This window comes from Plecotus auritus, assembly GCF_963455305.1.
Source record: "Plecotus auritus genome assembly, chromosome: 6".
Classification (NCBI taxonomy): Eukaryota; Metazoa; Chordata; class Mammalia; order Chiroptera; family Vespertilionidae; genus Plecotus; species Plecotus auritus.
The window spans coordinates 83,324,293-83,342,434 of NC_137773.1; the positions used below are offsets into that span (position 1 = coordinate 83,324,293).

At 50.7% G+C, this 18,142-nt stretch overlaps 2 protein-coding genes across 3 annotated transcripts in view; one reads left to right on the forward strand and one right to left on the reverse strand.

Moving 5' to 3' along the window:
• Nucleotides 1-10,228: 10,228 nt before the first annotated feature.
• IZUMO4 (IZUMO family member 4) lies at nt 10,229-12,909 on the forward strand (the record flags this gene model as incomplete). The annotated part of the gene is given in 7 exon segments (XM_080675420.1): nt 10,229-10,336; nt 11,160-11,241; nt 11,244-11,318; nt 11,384-11,464; nt 11,551-11,622; nt 12,618-12,630; nt 12,819-12,909. Coding segments are annotated over 7 exon segments (522 nt in total).
• A 1,576-nt stretch (nt 12,910-14,485) lies between these two features.
• Nucleotides 14,486-18,142, reverse strand: part of AP3D1 (adaptor related protein complex 3 subunit delta 1) — a 48,886-nt gene continuing 45,229 nt past the window's right edge. For both annotated transcript variants that reach the window (XM_080673743.1, XM_080673744.1), the window contains exon 32: nt 14,486-15,677. In XM_080673743.1, the coding sequence (XP_080529869.1) occupies nt 15,582-15,677 (96 nt within the window). In that variant the 3' untranslated portion in view covers nt 14,486-15,581. The remainder of the gene's footprint in view (nt 15,678-18,142) is intronic.

Here is an 18,142-nt window from a genome sequence, read left to right on the forward strand (position 1 = left end):
TCACATATGTGATTAAGTTAAGGATCTTGGGATACGCTTGACCTGGATTATCTGGGTAGGCCCTAGATCAGTGGCTCTCAACCTTTCTAATGCCGCGACCCTTTAATACAGTTCCTCATGTTGTGGTGACCCCCAACCATTAAATTATTTTCGTTGCTACTTCATAACTGTAATTTTGCTACTGTTATGAATCATAATGTAAATATCTGTGTTTCCTGATGGTCTTAGGCTCTACAGCAGTGGTTCTCACTAAGACCATCGGAAAACACAGATATTTACATTATGATTAGGGCCCACCTCAATCCAGTGGGAACTCATGTTATCATTTTGATGATATCTGCAAAGACCCTACTTCCAACGGGTGGACATGAATTTGGGGGGACACTATTCACCCCAGAATACCATCTGAGAAGGGTGGACCAGCTTGTCTGGGACTTGTCTGTGCCTACATGGGAACATGCCATGTTCTGGGAGTCAGGGCCTTGATATGGGTGCTGTAGCTGGCGCCCCTGCCATGAAGGCTTCAATCTCCTACCCAGTCCACCTTCTCCTGTCTTTGCTCAGTCTCCTCCTCTGTTATGTGAGGAGAATAACAAGCTCCTCTCAGAGGTGAGAGGATGAAATGATCATGAAGCCAAAGGCCCTGCTCACACTCAGGCTGTAGTCACTGCATCACCCCCAATATGGCCATCACTCTGCCATTAGGATGGCGCCAGCCAACCTGCAGCCTCCTTGTCTCCATCTGCAGGCCCAGGTGGGCCCACCCTCCTGGAAGTGTGCATGTGGAGGAAACAAGGAGGGCAGGTGCCCATAGGGCTGGCAGGGTAGGAGCGGTCTTTTGGGAGTTCACCAGAGAGAGGTAATAAATAATCATTTATAATGTTATAGTAAATGCCCCCTTTTCTTTGCTTAAATTGTGGTGTGAACAAAAAAGGGGCAACAGAGTAGAACTGACAAGCCTGGGGGCCATATGGCAGCCTGGAAAGCTCAGTGACCAAGAGTAACCATAGAAGATGATCTGATCGATCCCCGCCCCAGGCAGGTTGTGGAGGGTGGTCACATCCCAGGCCCAAGGTTTCCTTAGCAAAGGTCAGTCTTTACGTTAAGTGAGCCCTGCCCACTGTTCTTGTGCATCTAGGCTAACACCTTTGAAATGTCAGAGCAATCTTTTTTCCAGGCCCCCAGGAGGGTAACCACCCCCACCAGCAAGTGTACTCCTCAGTGTTATCTGGTTGCCCACATACCATCCCTATCACTGTAAAGGCTGTTAACTATACTGCACCCTCCAATGTAAAAGAAGCACGTGTCTCATTTTACCTTTTACCCCACCCTAGGATCTCCCACTTAGCTTTCTCCTTAATCTCCCACCAACGATTTCACGTAACCGTCCTGATTGTCCTCCTTTGATTCCAAATGCATAAAAAGAACTGCAAACTGCCATTCTCCGGAGCATTGTCTCAATCCCTTGAAAACTAGCTTCTAGGCATGTCCTCAGTTTGGCTCAAAAAACCTCTGAAAATTTCTTATAAGATCCTTCTATAGTCTGGATGTTCTTTTGTGGAAGTTCATTTCTGTGACATGTGGCCAGCTGGGTTTGTCTGGTGGCCCACCCTCAAGACTCAGCACACCATGTAGCAAATGACCACAAACTAAGGGGATTGGACCTCACATCCTCTACAGGGATGCTGCTCAACCCCAAGGACCCAGGACAGCCCCAACAGAGTATGATCCACGGAGCTCAGCACGGCCAAGGCCAGGCTCAGCCAAAGGGAAGTGCACGTCCACTCTGAACACAGCACCCAGCTCAGTGCAGCAGGGTGCAGGCCAAAGTCAAGTCTAGTCCTTCCCGGGCCCAGAGAGTGAGCTGGTACATACACACTGTATCCTTGGGGCCAAGGTGACGTGACTCAGATGACAAGATGGCTTAAGGGTGAGGATTTCAGAAAATTTAGAGAGCTGAGTCATGGCTCAGGCCACATCCTGGAGTTCAGACAGCCTCCTTCAGGCTTGGCCCTGCCCATCTCGGACCCAGGAAGAGTCTCTGAGGGCAGAGGGCTCCTGGGCCTTGGTCTTCAAGAGATTTCTCCAGAACCACCGCCAACTACAGTCTCTCCAATTGCAGGGGTCAGAGGGAACAGGGCAGAGTCTGCCAGCACCACCCTTATGTACTCTATGCACTCAACAAAGACTTCATGGCAGAAGGCCAGGCTCTGTCTTCCAAAAGCCTTCAGTTTAACACCAGATACTAGATATATAATAAAAAATGCCTAAACCAGTATTCTCACCTGGGTCATCCTGCCCCTAGAGGACCTTGAGCAATATCTGAGGACATCTGTGGTTGTCACACTGGGGGTGCTCCTGGCATTGAATGGGTAGGGGCCAGGGATGCTATTCAACAACCCACAGTGCCTAGATAGCCCCCGACAGAGTGTGACCTGGCCCCAGTGCCAGGGGTGGGGGTGGGGAGCAGTAGGGGGGAAAGAGACCCTGGTGTAGGTCATTTCACATAATTGGTGAAATCTGGCCCTACCATTAGGCCTGAACCATGTAAAATACAGAAGCTGAGCATGGGGACGGAGGAGCCAACCAAAGACAACAGGGCCAGAGGACAGGAGAAACCCCAGAGCAAAGGGAAGCAAACTACCCCCACACACGAGGACAGCTGTGATAAAAAAGGACAACCAGCCCAGCCGGTATGGCTCAGTGATTGAACATCAACCTATGACCCAGGAGGTCACGGTTCGATTCCCGGTCAGGGCACATACCCAGGTTGTGGGCTCAATCCCCAGTGTGGGGTGTGCAGGAGGCAACTGATCAATGATTTTCATCATTGATGTTTGTATCTCTCCCTCTTCCTTCCTCTCTGAAATCAATAAAAATATATATTTTTAAAAAAAGGACAACCAGCCCTGACTGGTTTGGCTCAGTGGATAGAGCGTCAGCCTGCAGACTGAAAGGTCCCAGGTTCGATTCCGGTCAAGGGCATGTACCTTGGTTGCGGGCACATCCCCAGTAGGGGGCGTGCAGGAGGCAGCTGATCGATGTTTCTCTCTCATCGATGTTTCTAACTCTCTATCCCTCTCCCTTCCTTTCTGTAAAAAATCAAAAAAAAAAAAAAAAAAAAAAAAAAAAAAGACAACCAGTCCCGGCTGGAGCGTCAACCTTTACACCAAAAAAGTTGTGGGTTCGATTCCCATTCAGAGCACATACATAGGTTGCGGGTTCGATCCCTGGTCAGGGCACAAATGGGCAATATTTGGGGACATCTGTGGTTGTCCCCAGGTATTGCCCATTTGTGCCCTGACCAGTAATCACAACTGGGGGTTATCACAAGTGGATGGGGGATGGCTCCCCACATTAGAAGATACTGACTCAGTACTAACTAGCTACTAAGTCAGTGTTTCAGGCCATGCAGCTGGTAGGAGAAGCCTGAGCTTGAACCCTGAACGATATGAGTGAAGTTGTGGTTCTTTCTGCTGGGCCACATGTCTCATAACTCACCAATTATCCATTATCCCAGCTTCCACTTGTTTTATCCCAAATCCAGTGCCAGGCACCCTCGAGGCTGGTCTCTCCCCCACCCAAAACCTCTAAAATGACAGCACAGAGTGCAGACCAGCACCCATCCCTGGTTTAGGTGAGTGGGCACAGCCCTGTGGGTACAGGGCCTGGAGGGTGGGAAGGTGGTGCCTCTAATAAGGGAAATGGGCAACCATAAACACTCCACCTGCCCACTTCTCTCCTACCATAGGACAGGATGGGGCCCAGTCTCAGACACCTCCAGGAAGCTCTGATTAAGAGGCCACTTCATTGACCCTTGTCTCAGAGATTAGCTGCATCCCTCAGGGCTGGACATCCTGGGATCCCTCCATGCCATGGGCGTGTACACTGGACACACCAGGTGGGGACCCTGCAGTACCACCTATAACTGCTAATTGCCCAAGCGGCTTGAACACCTGCCCAGGAAATGAATCTGCAAACCAAGTTGTTCTCAGGCCACTCTGGGGGCAAGTCAAGGTACAGAAACTCCTGTGGGCCACCCAAAAACGCCAGCTACCTTCCCTGTGCCCGCTGCCTGCTGCCACCATGGGGACACTTCCTCATTCCTCATCCTTGGTCTTATTTCAGCCTCCCAACACCCCTCCATGTGGAGCAAGGGCAGCCCCACTTGGTAATGAGAAGACAAAGTGGAGTGCCACACCCCTCATCCAGCAGAGCGGGCTGGCCAAGCCAGGCCACGAGCCCCGCAGCTGCCTCTATTCCAGGTTCCTGTTTATCCCGCAGCAAACCTTCTACCCTGATGGAAATCCCAACCCAAAGAAACCTGCACCCACCAGGGCCCAGTTGCTACCTTCTATTTTGGGGCCGCTTTGGCGATGGCTTTGGGAGTTTAACCACTGACAACGTCACTTGGGGACATGAGACCTGGGAACACAGGAGCCTTAGGGGCAATGACAGGACCACTGAGAGGAGCCCCTGCCTAGCCAAGCCTTAGGGAGGTGGAGGCCCCACTGCCCCCACCGCCCCCGCCCCAGGAAGGCCACTTTGTCTTTTGTCCACATCCTGTCATGCCATTGCACAGAGCTCTGGAGGATGGGGTAGGGCAGTGAAAGGGGCTTGCGAGGCTCCTGCTCGCCTTTCTGACTCTTCTCAGAAGGTGGGAGGATTTTTTTTTTTTAAGTGGAAGCAACGATTTTCTGAAAAAGTTCCTGGATGGGCAGAGTTCCCATTAAAGATAAACAACTTTGTATCAGAAACACACATCCCATGCCTGAAGGGTGGCCAGCTGTGAACCAATCCACATTGCTGCCCCCATTACCATCTCGGGGCCTTTCTCTTTGATATTTTTAGAACCCCTCCAAGGGTGCAGGCGTGGGGAGGGGTTGGGAGAACCGTCTCAGAATTCAATGCTCAGGGCTCTCCTGGCTCCCTGGTTCTTCCACAGATGAGATGTGTATGGCACCTAGAAGCTTCTAGAGCAGGGGTGGGCAAACTTTTTGACTCGTGGGCCACAATGGACCGGAGGGCCGGAACAAAAGCATGGATGGAGTGTTTGTGTGAACTAATATAAATTCAAAGTAAAGAAGCGGAGGGGAGAGCATGAGAACCCTCCTCCGCTCTTTCGGCTCTGCGGGCCAGATAGAACAGCTGAACGGCCGGATCCAGCCCGCGGGCCATAGTTTGCCCACGGCTGTTCTAGAGTGACACAAGGTAAGATGACAAAATCCCCCACTCAATACACCCCCACCCCCACTTTATTTCCTGTAAACAAAACAGTTCCTCCAAGCAACGGCCTTGCCTCATGAGGTGCAGCAAAGCCCAGCCCATCACCACTTCCTTCCGGTGCCTCCACATCCTGCCTCAGCTGCTGACATTGCCACCACCTCAGGGACACTACCCCAACCTGGTGGTGGGGGTGGGATTGGAAGGACAGACCCCAATCTGGGAGATCAGCCCCTAGGTTCAGGCCAGCAGTCCAAGTGTTTAGCTGGAAGATGCTTGCGGCCCAGGGTCTGTTCCATTACAGAAGCCAGTGCCCAGCATTGTCTTCTACCATCTTAATGTTCATTTTTATTTTTTTAAATGTGTTTTTTAAAAATTGAGTTTAGAGAGGGAGGAAAGGAGAGGGATAGAGAGATAGAAACATTGATTGGCCCGACCAGCATGGCTCAGTGGTTGACTGGCGATCTATGAAGCAGGAGGTCACGGTTCAATTCCCAAGCAGGGCACATGCCTGGACTGCGGGCTCCTTTCCCAGTGGGAGGCGTGCAGGAGGCAGCTAGTCAATGATTCTCTCTCATCACTGATGTTTCTAGTCCATTGCCTTAACCACTCGGCCACGACTACTCATCACTGATGTTTCTATCTCTCTCCTCCTCTCCCTTCCTCTGTGAAGAAAGAGAAAAAAAAAGAAAAACATTGATTGGCTGCCTCCTGCACGCCCCACACTGGGGATCGAGCCCACAACACGAACATATGCCCTTGACTGGAATCGAACCTGGGACCCTTCATTCCACAAGCTGATGCTGTGCCCACTGATCCAAACTGGCTAGGGCCAATTCCAACCTTTTAAAATATACAAGTCAATGTACGGTTTTAGTAAACTCATAGAGTATGCAACCATTCCCAATTCCATAACATTCCCACTACCCCAAAAGACATGTTCAAATCCTGATCCCTGGTAACTATGAATGAAACCCTGTTTGGAAATGGGGTCTTGCGGGTGTAATTAGTTACGGTGAGGTCACACTAGAGTAGAGTGACCCTAATGCAAGGACACATGTTCTTATAAGAAGAGGGAGATTTGGACACAGACACACAGAGACGATGGTCATGTGATGACAGAGGCAGACATGGGTGATACAAGCCCAGAGGCACAAAGGACTGCCAGTAAGTCACCAAGCAGCTGAAAGAGGCAGAAGGGACCCTTCCCAGGGCTGAGAGCTAAGAACTCACAGCACATGGAGGTGGGCTGAGATCTGAACTGGGTGTCCCTACATCCCAGCCTTTCCATCAAGACAGAGAGGGGTTATGGAAGAATTAAACAGGAAAAAAAAAAAAAAAAGACAGAGAGGGGTGTGGTGTGTGCATGGACCAGCTCTTTCTGCTTCAGTTTCCCATAGGGGCAAATACAGATATATTGTTTGACAAAACCATGTCACCTGGGGGACAGAGAGGAAGGTGAGAAAGGTTATGGGTCATTGATGTGTCCACTTAGGAGCCACACCTCTTTCAATGTACCTTCACTGACCAGAGGCATGTCAGGAAGGGCAGGACACATGAAACAGTGTCCCCTGAACGCCCATCCACACTTATGCCCATCACTGGCTGTTCACGCTTCCCTTTTTTTTTTTTTTTAAATCATTCTTTATTGTTGACCATGCTTCCTTTTCACATTGGGATCCTCAGATATGGACTTGACTGTGCACTGACCTCAGAGAAAGGGGGCTATGGAGGGAAGGAGTCACAGCTCTGAGCTGTCCACTGAGGGCCAGGCCCATCCACTCAAGGGTTTCACTCTCTTGGGGCAGGGGCAGGGGGGGGCGGGAAAGGGTGTCTGTAAAGAGCTCCCAGTAAGTCAGCTACAGCTGTGGGTCTCACCCAGGGAGGTCCTGCCCTCAGGGGGCCCCAGGAAATGTCTGGGGACATCTATGTTTGTCACAATGTGGGTGTTCCTGGCATTGAGTGGGTAGGGACCAGGGATGCTGCTCAACACCCTACAGTGTCCAGGATAGCTCCCCGCAGAGTGCCCATCCCAAATGTCTTACTTGGGACTCAGCCGCAGGAGTTACCTTGTCTTTCCCAGAATCCAGTTTCTGAAGCCAGATTCCCCTTTTCTGCTTAAACTATCTGAACTTCGTAATTCCAGGAAATCAGAAACAGAGCTCACCAGCTGGGGCACGTCTGGAACTTCCCAGAGTAAAAACCCAACTTCCTAGACGCTGCTGGGGGATTCTGTTAAATCTCCATTTTATGAGGCTTTGGAGATGTGAGAACAACTCTCAAAAGATAATTAATGGCTGACTTTTCCATGAATGTAAGAGCTCAGCCTCGGAGCAAGAGCATTTCCACAGAAGAAACAGCCTGGCTTAAATTTGTCAGAATATCAATTGTCTAAAAAGTTCAGGAACTGAACTAGCACTTCCACGAATCCCGAGGGACTAAAATACAGCTTTTGGAGAGAGAGAGAGAGAGAGAGAGAGAGAGAGAGAGAGAGAGAGAGAGAGAGAACTACTTATACTTCAGATGATCACAGTTACTTGAGATGCCTGGGATACGGAGAACATTGAGCTCTGCTTTGTAGGAAATGCAATGATAAAGACATGTTCTCTCCTTTAGGGAGGTTCCAATAAAAAGTAAGCTACCAGCCATGAAAGACATGAGGAACTGTAAATGCACATGACTAAGAGAAAGAATACAGTCTGAGAAGGTGACATTGCGATTCCAACTCTACGACATTCTGGAAAAGGCAGAACTACATAGACATTAAAAGGTCTAGTGGGGGCCAGGGGTTGGGGGAGGGAGGGATGAATAAGGGGAGGGGCATAGAGGATTTTTAAGGCAGTGCCATACTCTAACAATGTCATGGTGGACACGTCACTATACATTTGTCCCAACCCAAAGAATGTACAACACAAAGAGTGAATGAACTCTTATGTCAACCATGGGCTTGGAGTAATAGTGGTGTGCCAGTGTAGGTTCATCCTTGTAACAAATACCCTTCTCTGGTCAGGAAGGTTGACAGTGTGAGAGGCTGTGCATATGTGAGGGGACAGGGTAATGGGAAATCTCTGAGCCTTCTGCTCAGTTATGCCATGAGTCCAAAACTGCTCTAAAAGTCTACTAAGCCTTAGCCGGTTTGGCTCAGCAGTTAGAGTGTCAGTCCTCGGGGTCTCTGGTTCGATTCCGGTCAAGGGCACGTACCTCGGTTTACAGGCTCCATCCCTGGCTGGCCCCATTTGGGGTGCGTGCAGGAGGCAACCAATCAATGTGTCTCTCTCATATTGATGTTTCTCTTTGTCTCTCCCCCTTCCTTCCACTCTCTCTTAAAAAAATCAATGGAAAAAAAAATCCTTGGGTGAGGATTAACTAACTAACTAACTAACTAACTAAATAAGTCTATTAGAAAAATTATAGCTAACACTAATTCACCAATTAAAAAACACCAAGCATTTGGCTAAGTCCTTTAAGTAGCTCACCCCTACGAAGAAGTTATTAAAGCCACAAACAGGAAGCAAAAAACCACGAAGCCTAGGAAAGCCAGAGTTGAACATATATTTGCAGAAAGAATAAACACCATGGAAGGCACTAGAAATATAATATACACCCATGGTTAATTTCAAAATTTTAGTAGCTACATTGAAAAGTAAGAAAATGAAAAGAAACAGGTAAAATCAATAGTCATAATATATTCTATTTAACACAAGGGTAACCAAATATCATTTCAACACCTAAGGAATACAGAAAATATTAAGGCGATATTCTGCCTTTTAAAAACATAGGAGCCCCTGTGATCTGGTGCTCATCTTGCACAAATAGCTGGTCCCAGTTTAATCCAGCCATGTTTGGAGGGCTCACTAGCTGCCCGTGGCCAGTGGCTGATGCCCTGGACAGCTTAGCTCCAGAGGGTTTTTTTGTTAATCATCACCCTAGGATATTTTTTCCATTGATTTTTGGAGAAAGTGGAGAGAGAGAGAGAAAAAAAAAATACATCCATTACTTTCTCCCCCACACGCCCCGATCAACCTGGGGATCGAACCTGTAACCCCAGGTATGTGCCCTTGACTGAAAATTGAACCCTCCACCCTTTGCTTCACAGCTGATGCTCACACTGGCCAGGGCTCCAGAGGGTTTTAAAAGAGAGGAAAATCCAGTTGTCAGAAGAAAGGAGCAATGGGACAGGTGCTGTCTAAGATGGGTGTCGATTTGGCCCAGGGAGGAAAAACACAGTTACTGGAGCAGGATCTGGGGTGAAGACACAAAGGGTGCCTTTTAGGAGGGAAGAGGGAAAAGGGAAGGAGGAGGCCCTGGGGCCAGGGCAGCCAGGACTTGCACTTACTGTTCTCACTCTATACTCAGTCTCGGGTTCGAATGACCAATTGATGTGTCTCTCTCACATCGATGTTTCTCTCTCCCTCTTTCTCTCTCCCTCTCTCTAAAAATCAATGGAAAAAATGTCCTCAGATGAGGATTAACAGAAGAAAAAAAAAGGTCACTCATTTTTTAAGATGTCAAAGGGTGGAGAACAGGGGCTCAGGGCTTTGGGAGTCTGCAGCCCAGTGGCATCACTCAGCACTGAGTCTGTAAAATGGGCTTATAAGCACCCCCTTTATATTGGGTGAGGGAAGGATGAGAAAGCAGCTGCCCAGAGGCCACGTGTAACACCAGCAAGTCCAAAACCAGATAGTGCAGACAGGCTCTGGGCTGTGAAATATGCAAAAATGCATGTACATTATACTCAAAATTTACCTATGTGCTTTAAATATGTGCAGTGCATTGTATACCAATTAAACCTCAAATGACCAGAAGAATCTTACCCTGAAATTAATACTGGCTCTCTGGGTGGTAGGTCACCCATGATTTATTTTCTGCTTTGTGACTTTCTGTATTTTCCAACCACGCCCCTCTTCCCCTTTCAGTGACATCTTATAAAATACGTGGTCATTTCAAACAAATACCAGCCCACCAGCCAGTGCAGAGACGGAACTGCGAAGTCCAAGTCCCCGCAATGGGCAGTGCGGACACCGCCAACACCTCGCGCCCAGCCTTTGCCCAGTGCTCAATGACTCGGGACCAGGAAGCAAGAAGCACGCTCCTGAAAAGCCGACTCCGCGAGGTTTAGGAGCCCTGAAATCCTGCGGAATTGACCCAAACCAGTGGCGGGAGCCTAGCGATAGTAAGTGACACGGCTCGGAGTTGATCCCAAATTGACAGTTGTAGCCACGAATTCGACCGAGAGACCACGGCTACTCCCTTCCCGCCGCCCGCGTTTGCCCCTCCTGACCAGAACTCCCGCCGCCTGCGTTCGCCACTTCGCGGTCTTCGGCTGTCCGCCGCCCGCGTTCCCCCTCCGAGGACCCACCTGCCGCCTCACGCCGACCGGCCGGGCTGCGCTGGCCTCCGTCCTCTGTCTTCTGTCCCCGGCTGCCCGCTAGTTGGGACCTCGCCTCCCGCCGAGGAGGAACTCCGCGCAGAGCCTGCCTCGGCCCCGCCCGGCCGGATCTACTTCCGCTACAGACTAAGGCCTCCCCGGAAGCGGAGCTGGTGGGCCGAGGTATCAACCGAGAGGGGGGCGCACCTCGACACCGCGCTCTATGTTGCTTGGCAACCGAAGCCGTGATGCCATTCGTTAGTGCCTGCGGTTGAAGCCTGTGGGCGGAGCTTGCACTGTGCTGGGAATGCGGGGCGGGGCCTCGAGCAGGGAACGTCCAGGAAGGAGGAGCTTGCGCCGACTGTGGGCGCTAGAAGGGTCGCGGTCCGAGGGTGGGGCCGATCTGGGGAGTGGAGACTTTCAGGGAGTGGCGGCTTCAGTTTTCCGTCGCGGGGCCCGAGGGCGCCGTTGGTTGGTGCGTGGTGGAGAGGCGTGGCGCGGGAGGTGCGGTTGGTCAGTTGGTGAGCATGGTCAGGCCATGTCCCTGCCGCTGTGACTGGAACTGAAGGCCGCGCTGGCCCGCGACTGCCTGCACTGTCATGGCAACTTCTTGGAGTTCTTCACCCGCCATCACATGAACCTCAAGTTCTGGTAGGTGTTGGGCTGCTATTCACTGACTGGAGCCAGGACATAATGAAGGCGCTGCACCTGACCATCCCCGCGATCAGTGCGTTCCCGGCCCAAGCAGACCCCGGCCCGGGCCGCTCACCGGACCCCTCCTTCAGTGCCTAGCCCGGGAAAAGCTGAACCAAGTGGCAAACACCGTGTACCAGAAGATGGAACAGCTGTCCCAGGGGAAGATATATTTCCCGGATAAGGGGATGGCCCATCCGCCCTAGGACACCCCCGACCGCCCACCGTTCAAACCTGACTTCCCTCCTCCTGCCAACCCCCATCAGGGTATTTCCCCAAGGAGCTTCAAGCCATCTTCTGGGAGCAGGTGCACCTCATCCAGAATGCCTCCGTTGAAAGTGAGCTAGTGAGGGCTGAGGGAGGGGCGTGCTTCCCAGGGCCTAGGGGACCAAGGGCCACAGGAGTATTTTACTCCCCTTATAGGCTGGGAGCCCCGGGGCCAAGGCGTGTAGCTGGGGCTGTTGTTACGTGGATAGGGTGTCAGTGCATCCAGGCATTATAACTCAGAGCCTGCGGCCAGCATGGGACCAGACAGAAATCCGGGAGGAGGGCATCTCCCTGAGAAGAACCCTTTCATTCTGTGGGCACCAGCAGGGCCCCTTGAAAGATAAATCCCATCTCTTCCTCCCTGCAACCTTCCCCAACTGGCCCCCAGAGGCACTGGTGAGTATTGCTGCCACCCTGTCCAGTGGTCACTCCATTCCAGGCTAGGAGCCACCCCAGGTGACTGATGGACAAACCCTAAGCCTTGGGCAGGCCTGAGAAGGTGGGCTGGAGTCAGGGACAGGCAGGGCCTGCTAAGAAGGTGCTCTCCATGCTCTTGTCCCTGCACAGGCCGCATTGATTGTCAGCATCACTGTGGTGAGTGAGCCTCTGTCCAGGCCATGTGTCCCTCCTCCTCCCTGCCTTTCATCACGTGGGTAGGATGGGGTGGGCACAACTGGCTCTCTGAACTCAGGGCCACAGTGGCTCCACACCGTGTCCCCACAGGTTGTCGGTGCAGTGGAACACAGCTGTGCAGTGCCTCCTCCTTTACATGAGAGTTGTAGAAATAATTGGCACAAGACCCCCCTCTCCAAACCAACATGAGTTTTATCAGTCAGTAGGCTATGTGAGGGCAGCCACCAGGAGGCAGGACCTGGACCCTGTGCTCAGTGCCCCAGATCATCTTGGTTAAAGGGTTCCTTCCCACAGTCTGGTCTTGCCCCTGCCCCAAGTGGGTAGCAGGGTTGTGGTTAGAACCTAGGAGGAACCCCCGCTCCCATGATGGATGTACCCCAGTGGAGGGACCTGGGGGTCACGGGGCTAACCAGGGCCCAGTTGTGTCTTTCAGACAGGGCAACAAGGTGAGCTCCCCCTCTCCAAAGCCCTGGCCTGGTGGGAGTTGGGTGGGGACAAAACTTTGAGGGTCTGTCTGCAACCCTGTCACATGCCCTAAATGGGAGGAGAGGCCCAGGCCCCTAGCAAACACCTACCAGTTAGGTTGAGGTGGGGATGGGAAAAGAAGTACTGAGGCACCTGTTTCTCTCTGCAGCCTGGTATCACCAAGCTTCATGGGTCTAGAGCCCCCACACTTCATCAACCTGACACTGGAAAATGCTTCTGAGTGCTTGACACAGCACTGATAGCCTTTGGGCCCACTGGACCCACCCCAGCTGCAATGTGGGGCCAGGAAGCAGCTGGGCTGTCCCAGCCTGACTCTGGAGCAGGCTTGCTGCTCTCTTGGGGTCCCTGCACAACCCCATCAGAGCCCAGGCAGGGCCAGGGCTGGGAGGAGGGGAAGGGGGATGGATTGTATACAACAGATGCTAGGTGGGATCAGAACTATATGATTAAATGTCCCTGACACTTCTCATCATGGAGCAGTCCCTGTAGGGGCAGGGAGAAACCATGTGAGGCATGGGCTGGGTCCCTGGGCAAGACACATCTGGTCATGGGCACAGGGTCCAAAGGTCAGGTCCCCACACCAATTTGTGATTTGCCAGAGCATACATGGGCAGGCTCACCTGGAAAGGAGCCTGGGAGTGAGATGGTTCTGATGATTCAAGTGAGACTGCAGTCTAGTGAAACAGGGTTGGCTTGAGTGTATCATGGGTCTCAGGTCATCAGGTCATGTGGGACTGAACCTGTCCAAGGAACCCTACAGCACTGCTTCTGAAAACACTCCACATGGATTGTGATCCAGGCAGTACAGCTGTTGCAAGACAGGAGGGAGGCTCTGAAATGCTGCCCTGAGGTACCTTTCCTGTCTGTTCTGAGCAGGCACTCCTTTCTCGGCCTGGGTGTTGCTTCCCTGACTTCCTCATCCAGCTCCCTCTTGTTCTTGCGTCTGGAGGGGGAGAGTGGGAGCTGAGTCACAGGACTCTTGAGGGCCCCACACACCTTGCATGGCTTCCTACTGAAGTTTCCCTGACAGAATGTTAGCCACATTTTCACCTGTGTGTATATTCGGTAGGATTTAAACAAAACAGCATGAGAAAGGCTCAGGCGGTATTTGGATAGACTGTCAAATAATGGAGTCATGGGATGTCTTCAATAAACACAGGGAGAGGTGTGTGCCAGGAACAGGGCTGGCTGATAACCAGGATACTGGTCACTCCGTTACTGCTATGTCTACTACCTTGGCCTCTGCCTTTCCAGCCCGAGGGCCTTGTAAGGGGTTGGTATGCTACATGATGTACTTTTCCCCACTGAGAAGTGGAAAGAGTCTGCTGGCTAACAGTGGTAGAGGCAGGACTGGTGAGGCCTTTCTCCCAACTGGTGCTCCAACTGGGGTTTAATGTGGGGCTGATCTTTACCTCCCTACACTAGGGGATTCAAGTTGTGATTGATTTAGGCTCTCTGTCCACAGACCCAGCCTGACCGGATTTGAGTCATCCCTGTCCATGCATTGTCAGGAAAAGCCAGAGGCAATGTGGTGAATTAACACCAGCAGGGCTTTCCTTCTAGCATCAGCTCCCGCCACTCACCCAGCACACCCTCTTACCAGTGCGGTTTCTGGGAAAGGGACGGTGATGGCCACTGTGTGGTGTTGGACCCTATTACTCCCAGTCCAGGGACCTGGATGGCACATGGGAGCATGTCAACTCCCAAGAGGATGAGGGTGTCCCACAGCCCCATCTGACTCTGAGCGACTCAGGGATGTTCACAGACCCCCACAACTCCCCTGCCACCAGGGGATGACCCCTGCCAACAGGTAAATGCCTATTTTGCAAGTTTATTGGATCATCTTGACACAAAATCATGACAGCAGCGTGATATGTCTCCTTTACATGGGAATGTTGATAGCAAATTCTTATATAACACATCATACAATTTCGAGATTCTAGAATCACTGCACAGGATTCTGCAATAGATTACATGCTAAAGTGACAGTTTTCATCAAAAGGATAGTTAAAACATCATTGAGGACCATCATCTCTGAGGAAAGTCTCACTGGGGTGGGCCAGAGTCCCCTTGCCCTGCCCATGAGGCGCATTAAGGGACCCGACCTCCCCAGGACGCATGTGCTTCACCATCAGGACCATGGAACCCAGGCCTGGGCCTTCCCAGCAGCTGTGGATATGATGGGAGGACAAACCCTGTGCCTCACCCCAAGCAATGTCAACCGAGACCTATTTTACTGAAAAGGAAACAAAACAATGTCCAGTCCCTGCTCTTGTTAAGGGTCCTGAATAAATCCCTACCCAGACTGTAGCCCTCACCCCTATGCCTTGCATTCCATTGCCATTCTCTACCCGGCACACAAACACAGCAGTGGGACACAATGCAATGGACAACGGCTTGCATGACCATTTCCCCACCATGTTTCCTGGTGAGAGAGAACTGACTGGCTATGAGGTGTAAAGGGGAATGTCACTGTGGTGAGCAGCCAGCCCATTTCTCACCTCCCAGGTGGGGACTTGGGAGACTAGTGGGATTGGATGACTTCACAGAAGCAGGACGTGCCTCCCTGCCCTGTCCACTGAACACCCATCATCCGGGCCCACCCAGTCCTGGCTTGGACAGTGGTCACACTCATTCCTTGAACAGTTCTTGTGGCCATGTGCAGTTGACCCCGGCTACAGGAGTCACTGATGGTTTGAGGACTGGAACAGGGTTTCTCCCCAAAGAGAGTGGGAAGAGTCAAAGTAAAAAAGATGACAGGAGAAATCAGTGAACATATGACCTCAATATCTAACCGTGACGACAGTGGACTTAATGCCGGGCTGAATAAGTACATGCGACAAAGGAGAAACTAGCATTTGGAACCTGTCTCTCCTTCACATCCTCTCTGTGGTGGCCTCAGTGACAACAGTCAGCACTTGGCCAATGTAGCCTTCATCTCCTCCAGCAGGTTGCTGAGCAGTGTGGCATCGCTGCACTTCCCATCTACCGATACAGACTTCTCACCCTAAGAAAGGGAAAATGCAGTCCAGTATGTTGAAAAATGCATGAAAATCCTGCCTCATGAGTACATGTATTGTACTTTTGATTTTTCCAAATGCTATCTGTCCCTATGTGGGGGTGCTTTCAAAATCAGAACAAATGAGGAGCTGTGGAACCGGACTGAGGCCTGCAGTGGTGGCCAGGGGCCCACAACTGGAATCAGAACCCTGGGAAGAGCTTGATAGAGCTCGGGCAAAGTGACCTGCAAAACTGTTCATGAACTGAGGACCTGCCTGAAGGTGAGCACACATGTTCCTCACCCTGACGAGCCAACACACCAGACCCTGAGAACACACAGCACCACCCAGCCCTGGCCCCACGTATGGGGGCATGTGAGGCAGCTCCGTGCTGTGGAGGACAAAGGTGTGAAAATTGCAGTAGAAGCCTATGCATCAACATTCTCCCCAGGACTTAAACAAGGCCCACAGACTTGGCATATTCAAAATATCTGGGATATAGTCCCAAATTGCTCAGCATATAAAGACCAGGGCATCTCAGCTCACTGGGAAAGAATCGATAAAACACCCACACTGAGATGAAGCAGATGTCAGACGGATCTGACAGAGCTGATGAAGTGGCTGCTATGGAATCTCCCAGAAGCAATCACAACACTCTTGAAACAAAGAGAAAACAGAGCACCTCAGGAAACAAATAGAAGATATAAAGAAAAACCTCATAGAAACATTAAACCAGAAATGTGATAATCAAAAAACTCACTGAATGGGTTCAACAGCAGAGAAAAGAGTCAGTGAACTTGACAACAGGTTATTAGAAATACTACAGTCTGAACAGCACAAGGGACTGAGGGAGCATGGGGTAGACAGAACCTCAGAGACTTTAAGAATGGTAACAGAAAGACTGGGTTCAGGTCTCTGGGCTGCCAGAAGGAGATGATAAAAAAAAAATGCAGTGCTGAAATAGTTAATAATATCTAAAACTCCCCAAATTTTACAAAGAAATAAATGCAAAGATTCACCAAGTTCAATATACCCCAAACAGATAAACCCAAAGAATTAAATGCCCAGAAACATCATAAACTGCTGGAAACTGGAGACAAAGAAAAATCTTGAGAACAGCCAGAGAAAAAGTTGCACTCCCTATCCTATCCTATATAAGCCTATATAATAAAGAGCTAATATGCAAATGGTCGTCGCACCCTCGCACCGGGGCCGGGGGACCTGAGGCCGCGCCCCCCACCATGGGGCCAGGGGACCTGAGGCCACGCCCCCCATCCAGTGGGGCTTGACAGGGGACCTGAGGCTGCACCCCCGGCCCAGTGCTGGGCTGGGGGACCTGAGGCTGCGCCCCCCGCCCTGCGGGGCTTGACGGGGGTGGGGCCAGCTGGGTCTGGGTCTGGCACGATTTTGAGGCGTGTGTGAGTGGGCGGGGACTTGACTCTGGGTCCTGCAGCACACCCCAGACTCTGATAGGAAGAAGATTTTCATATACATTTTACTAATTTTCTTTCATCTCTGACACTTCTATTATAGAGAAAAGGCAAATAGCAATTTAACGTATTTCCTCTAATTAATTCCCTTTTAATGTGCACGAATTTTGTGCACTGGGCTACTAGTATAAAGAATAAAGGTACAGAGGAGTGCGACTTCTCATCAGAAACCATGGATTCCAAGTGGAAATGGCATATTTTTAAAGTATAGTTAGTCTTGACTTACAATTTTTAGACTTTAATGCCAAACTTTGAATCTGGATCTTTTCCTGGCTAGTGGTATGCAATACAATTTCTCTTGTGATGCTGGGCTGTTGGCCCCATGATCATGACAGAGAACAACACATTCCAGTATGCTGTGTTGGTTACAACGTTTTCTGGATCTTGTGTTCTGCACACCTATAAGGCAGGCTGGGCAAAGTTCTGATGTTCGCTGGTTAGGTGTATCAAATAAAATTTTTTTTAACTTTGAGAGAGAGAGAGAGACAGAGAGAAGAGAAGAGAAGAAACATCGATTTGTTGTTCCACTTATTTATGCATTCATCAGTTGATTTTTTAAAAATATTTTTGATTTCAGAGAGGAAGGGTGAGAGAGAGAGAGACAGAAACATCAATGATGAGAGAGAATCACTGATTGGCTGCCTCTTACATGCCTCCTACTGGGAATTGAGCCCACAACCTGGGCATGTGCCCTTGACCAGAATTGAACCCGGGACCCTTCAGTCCACAGGCCGATGCTCTATCCACTGAGATAAACCAGCTAGGGCACATTAGTTGATTCTAAAAAATTGATTTTTACTGATTTTTTAGAGAGAGAGGAAGGAAGAGGGAGAGAGAAACATAGATGTGAGAGCAGAACATCAATCAGCTGCCAACTGCACACTCCCTAATGGGGACTGAGCCCGCAACCCAGGTATGTGCCCTGACAAGGAATTGAACCAGCAACTTTTTTGTGCATGGGATGAAGCCCAACCAACTGAGCC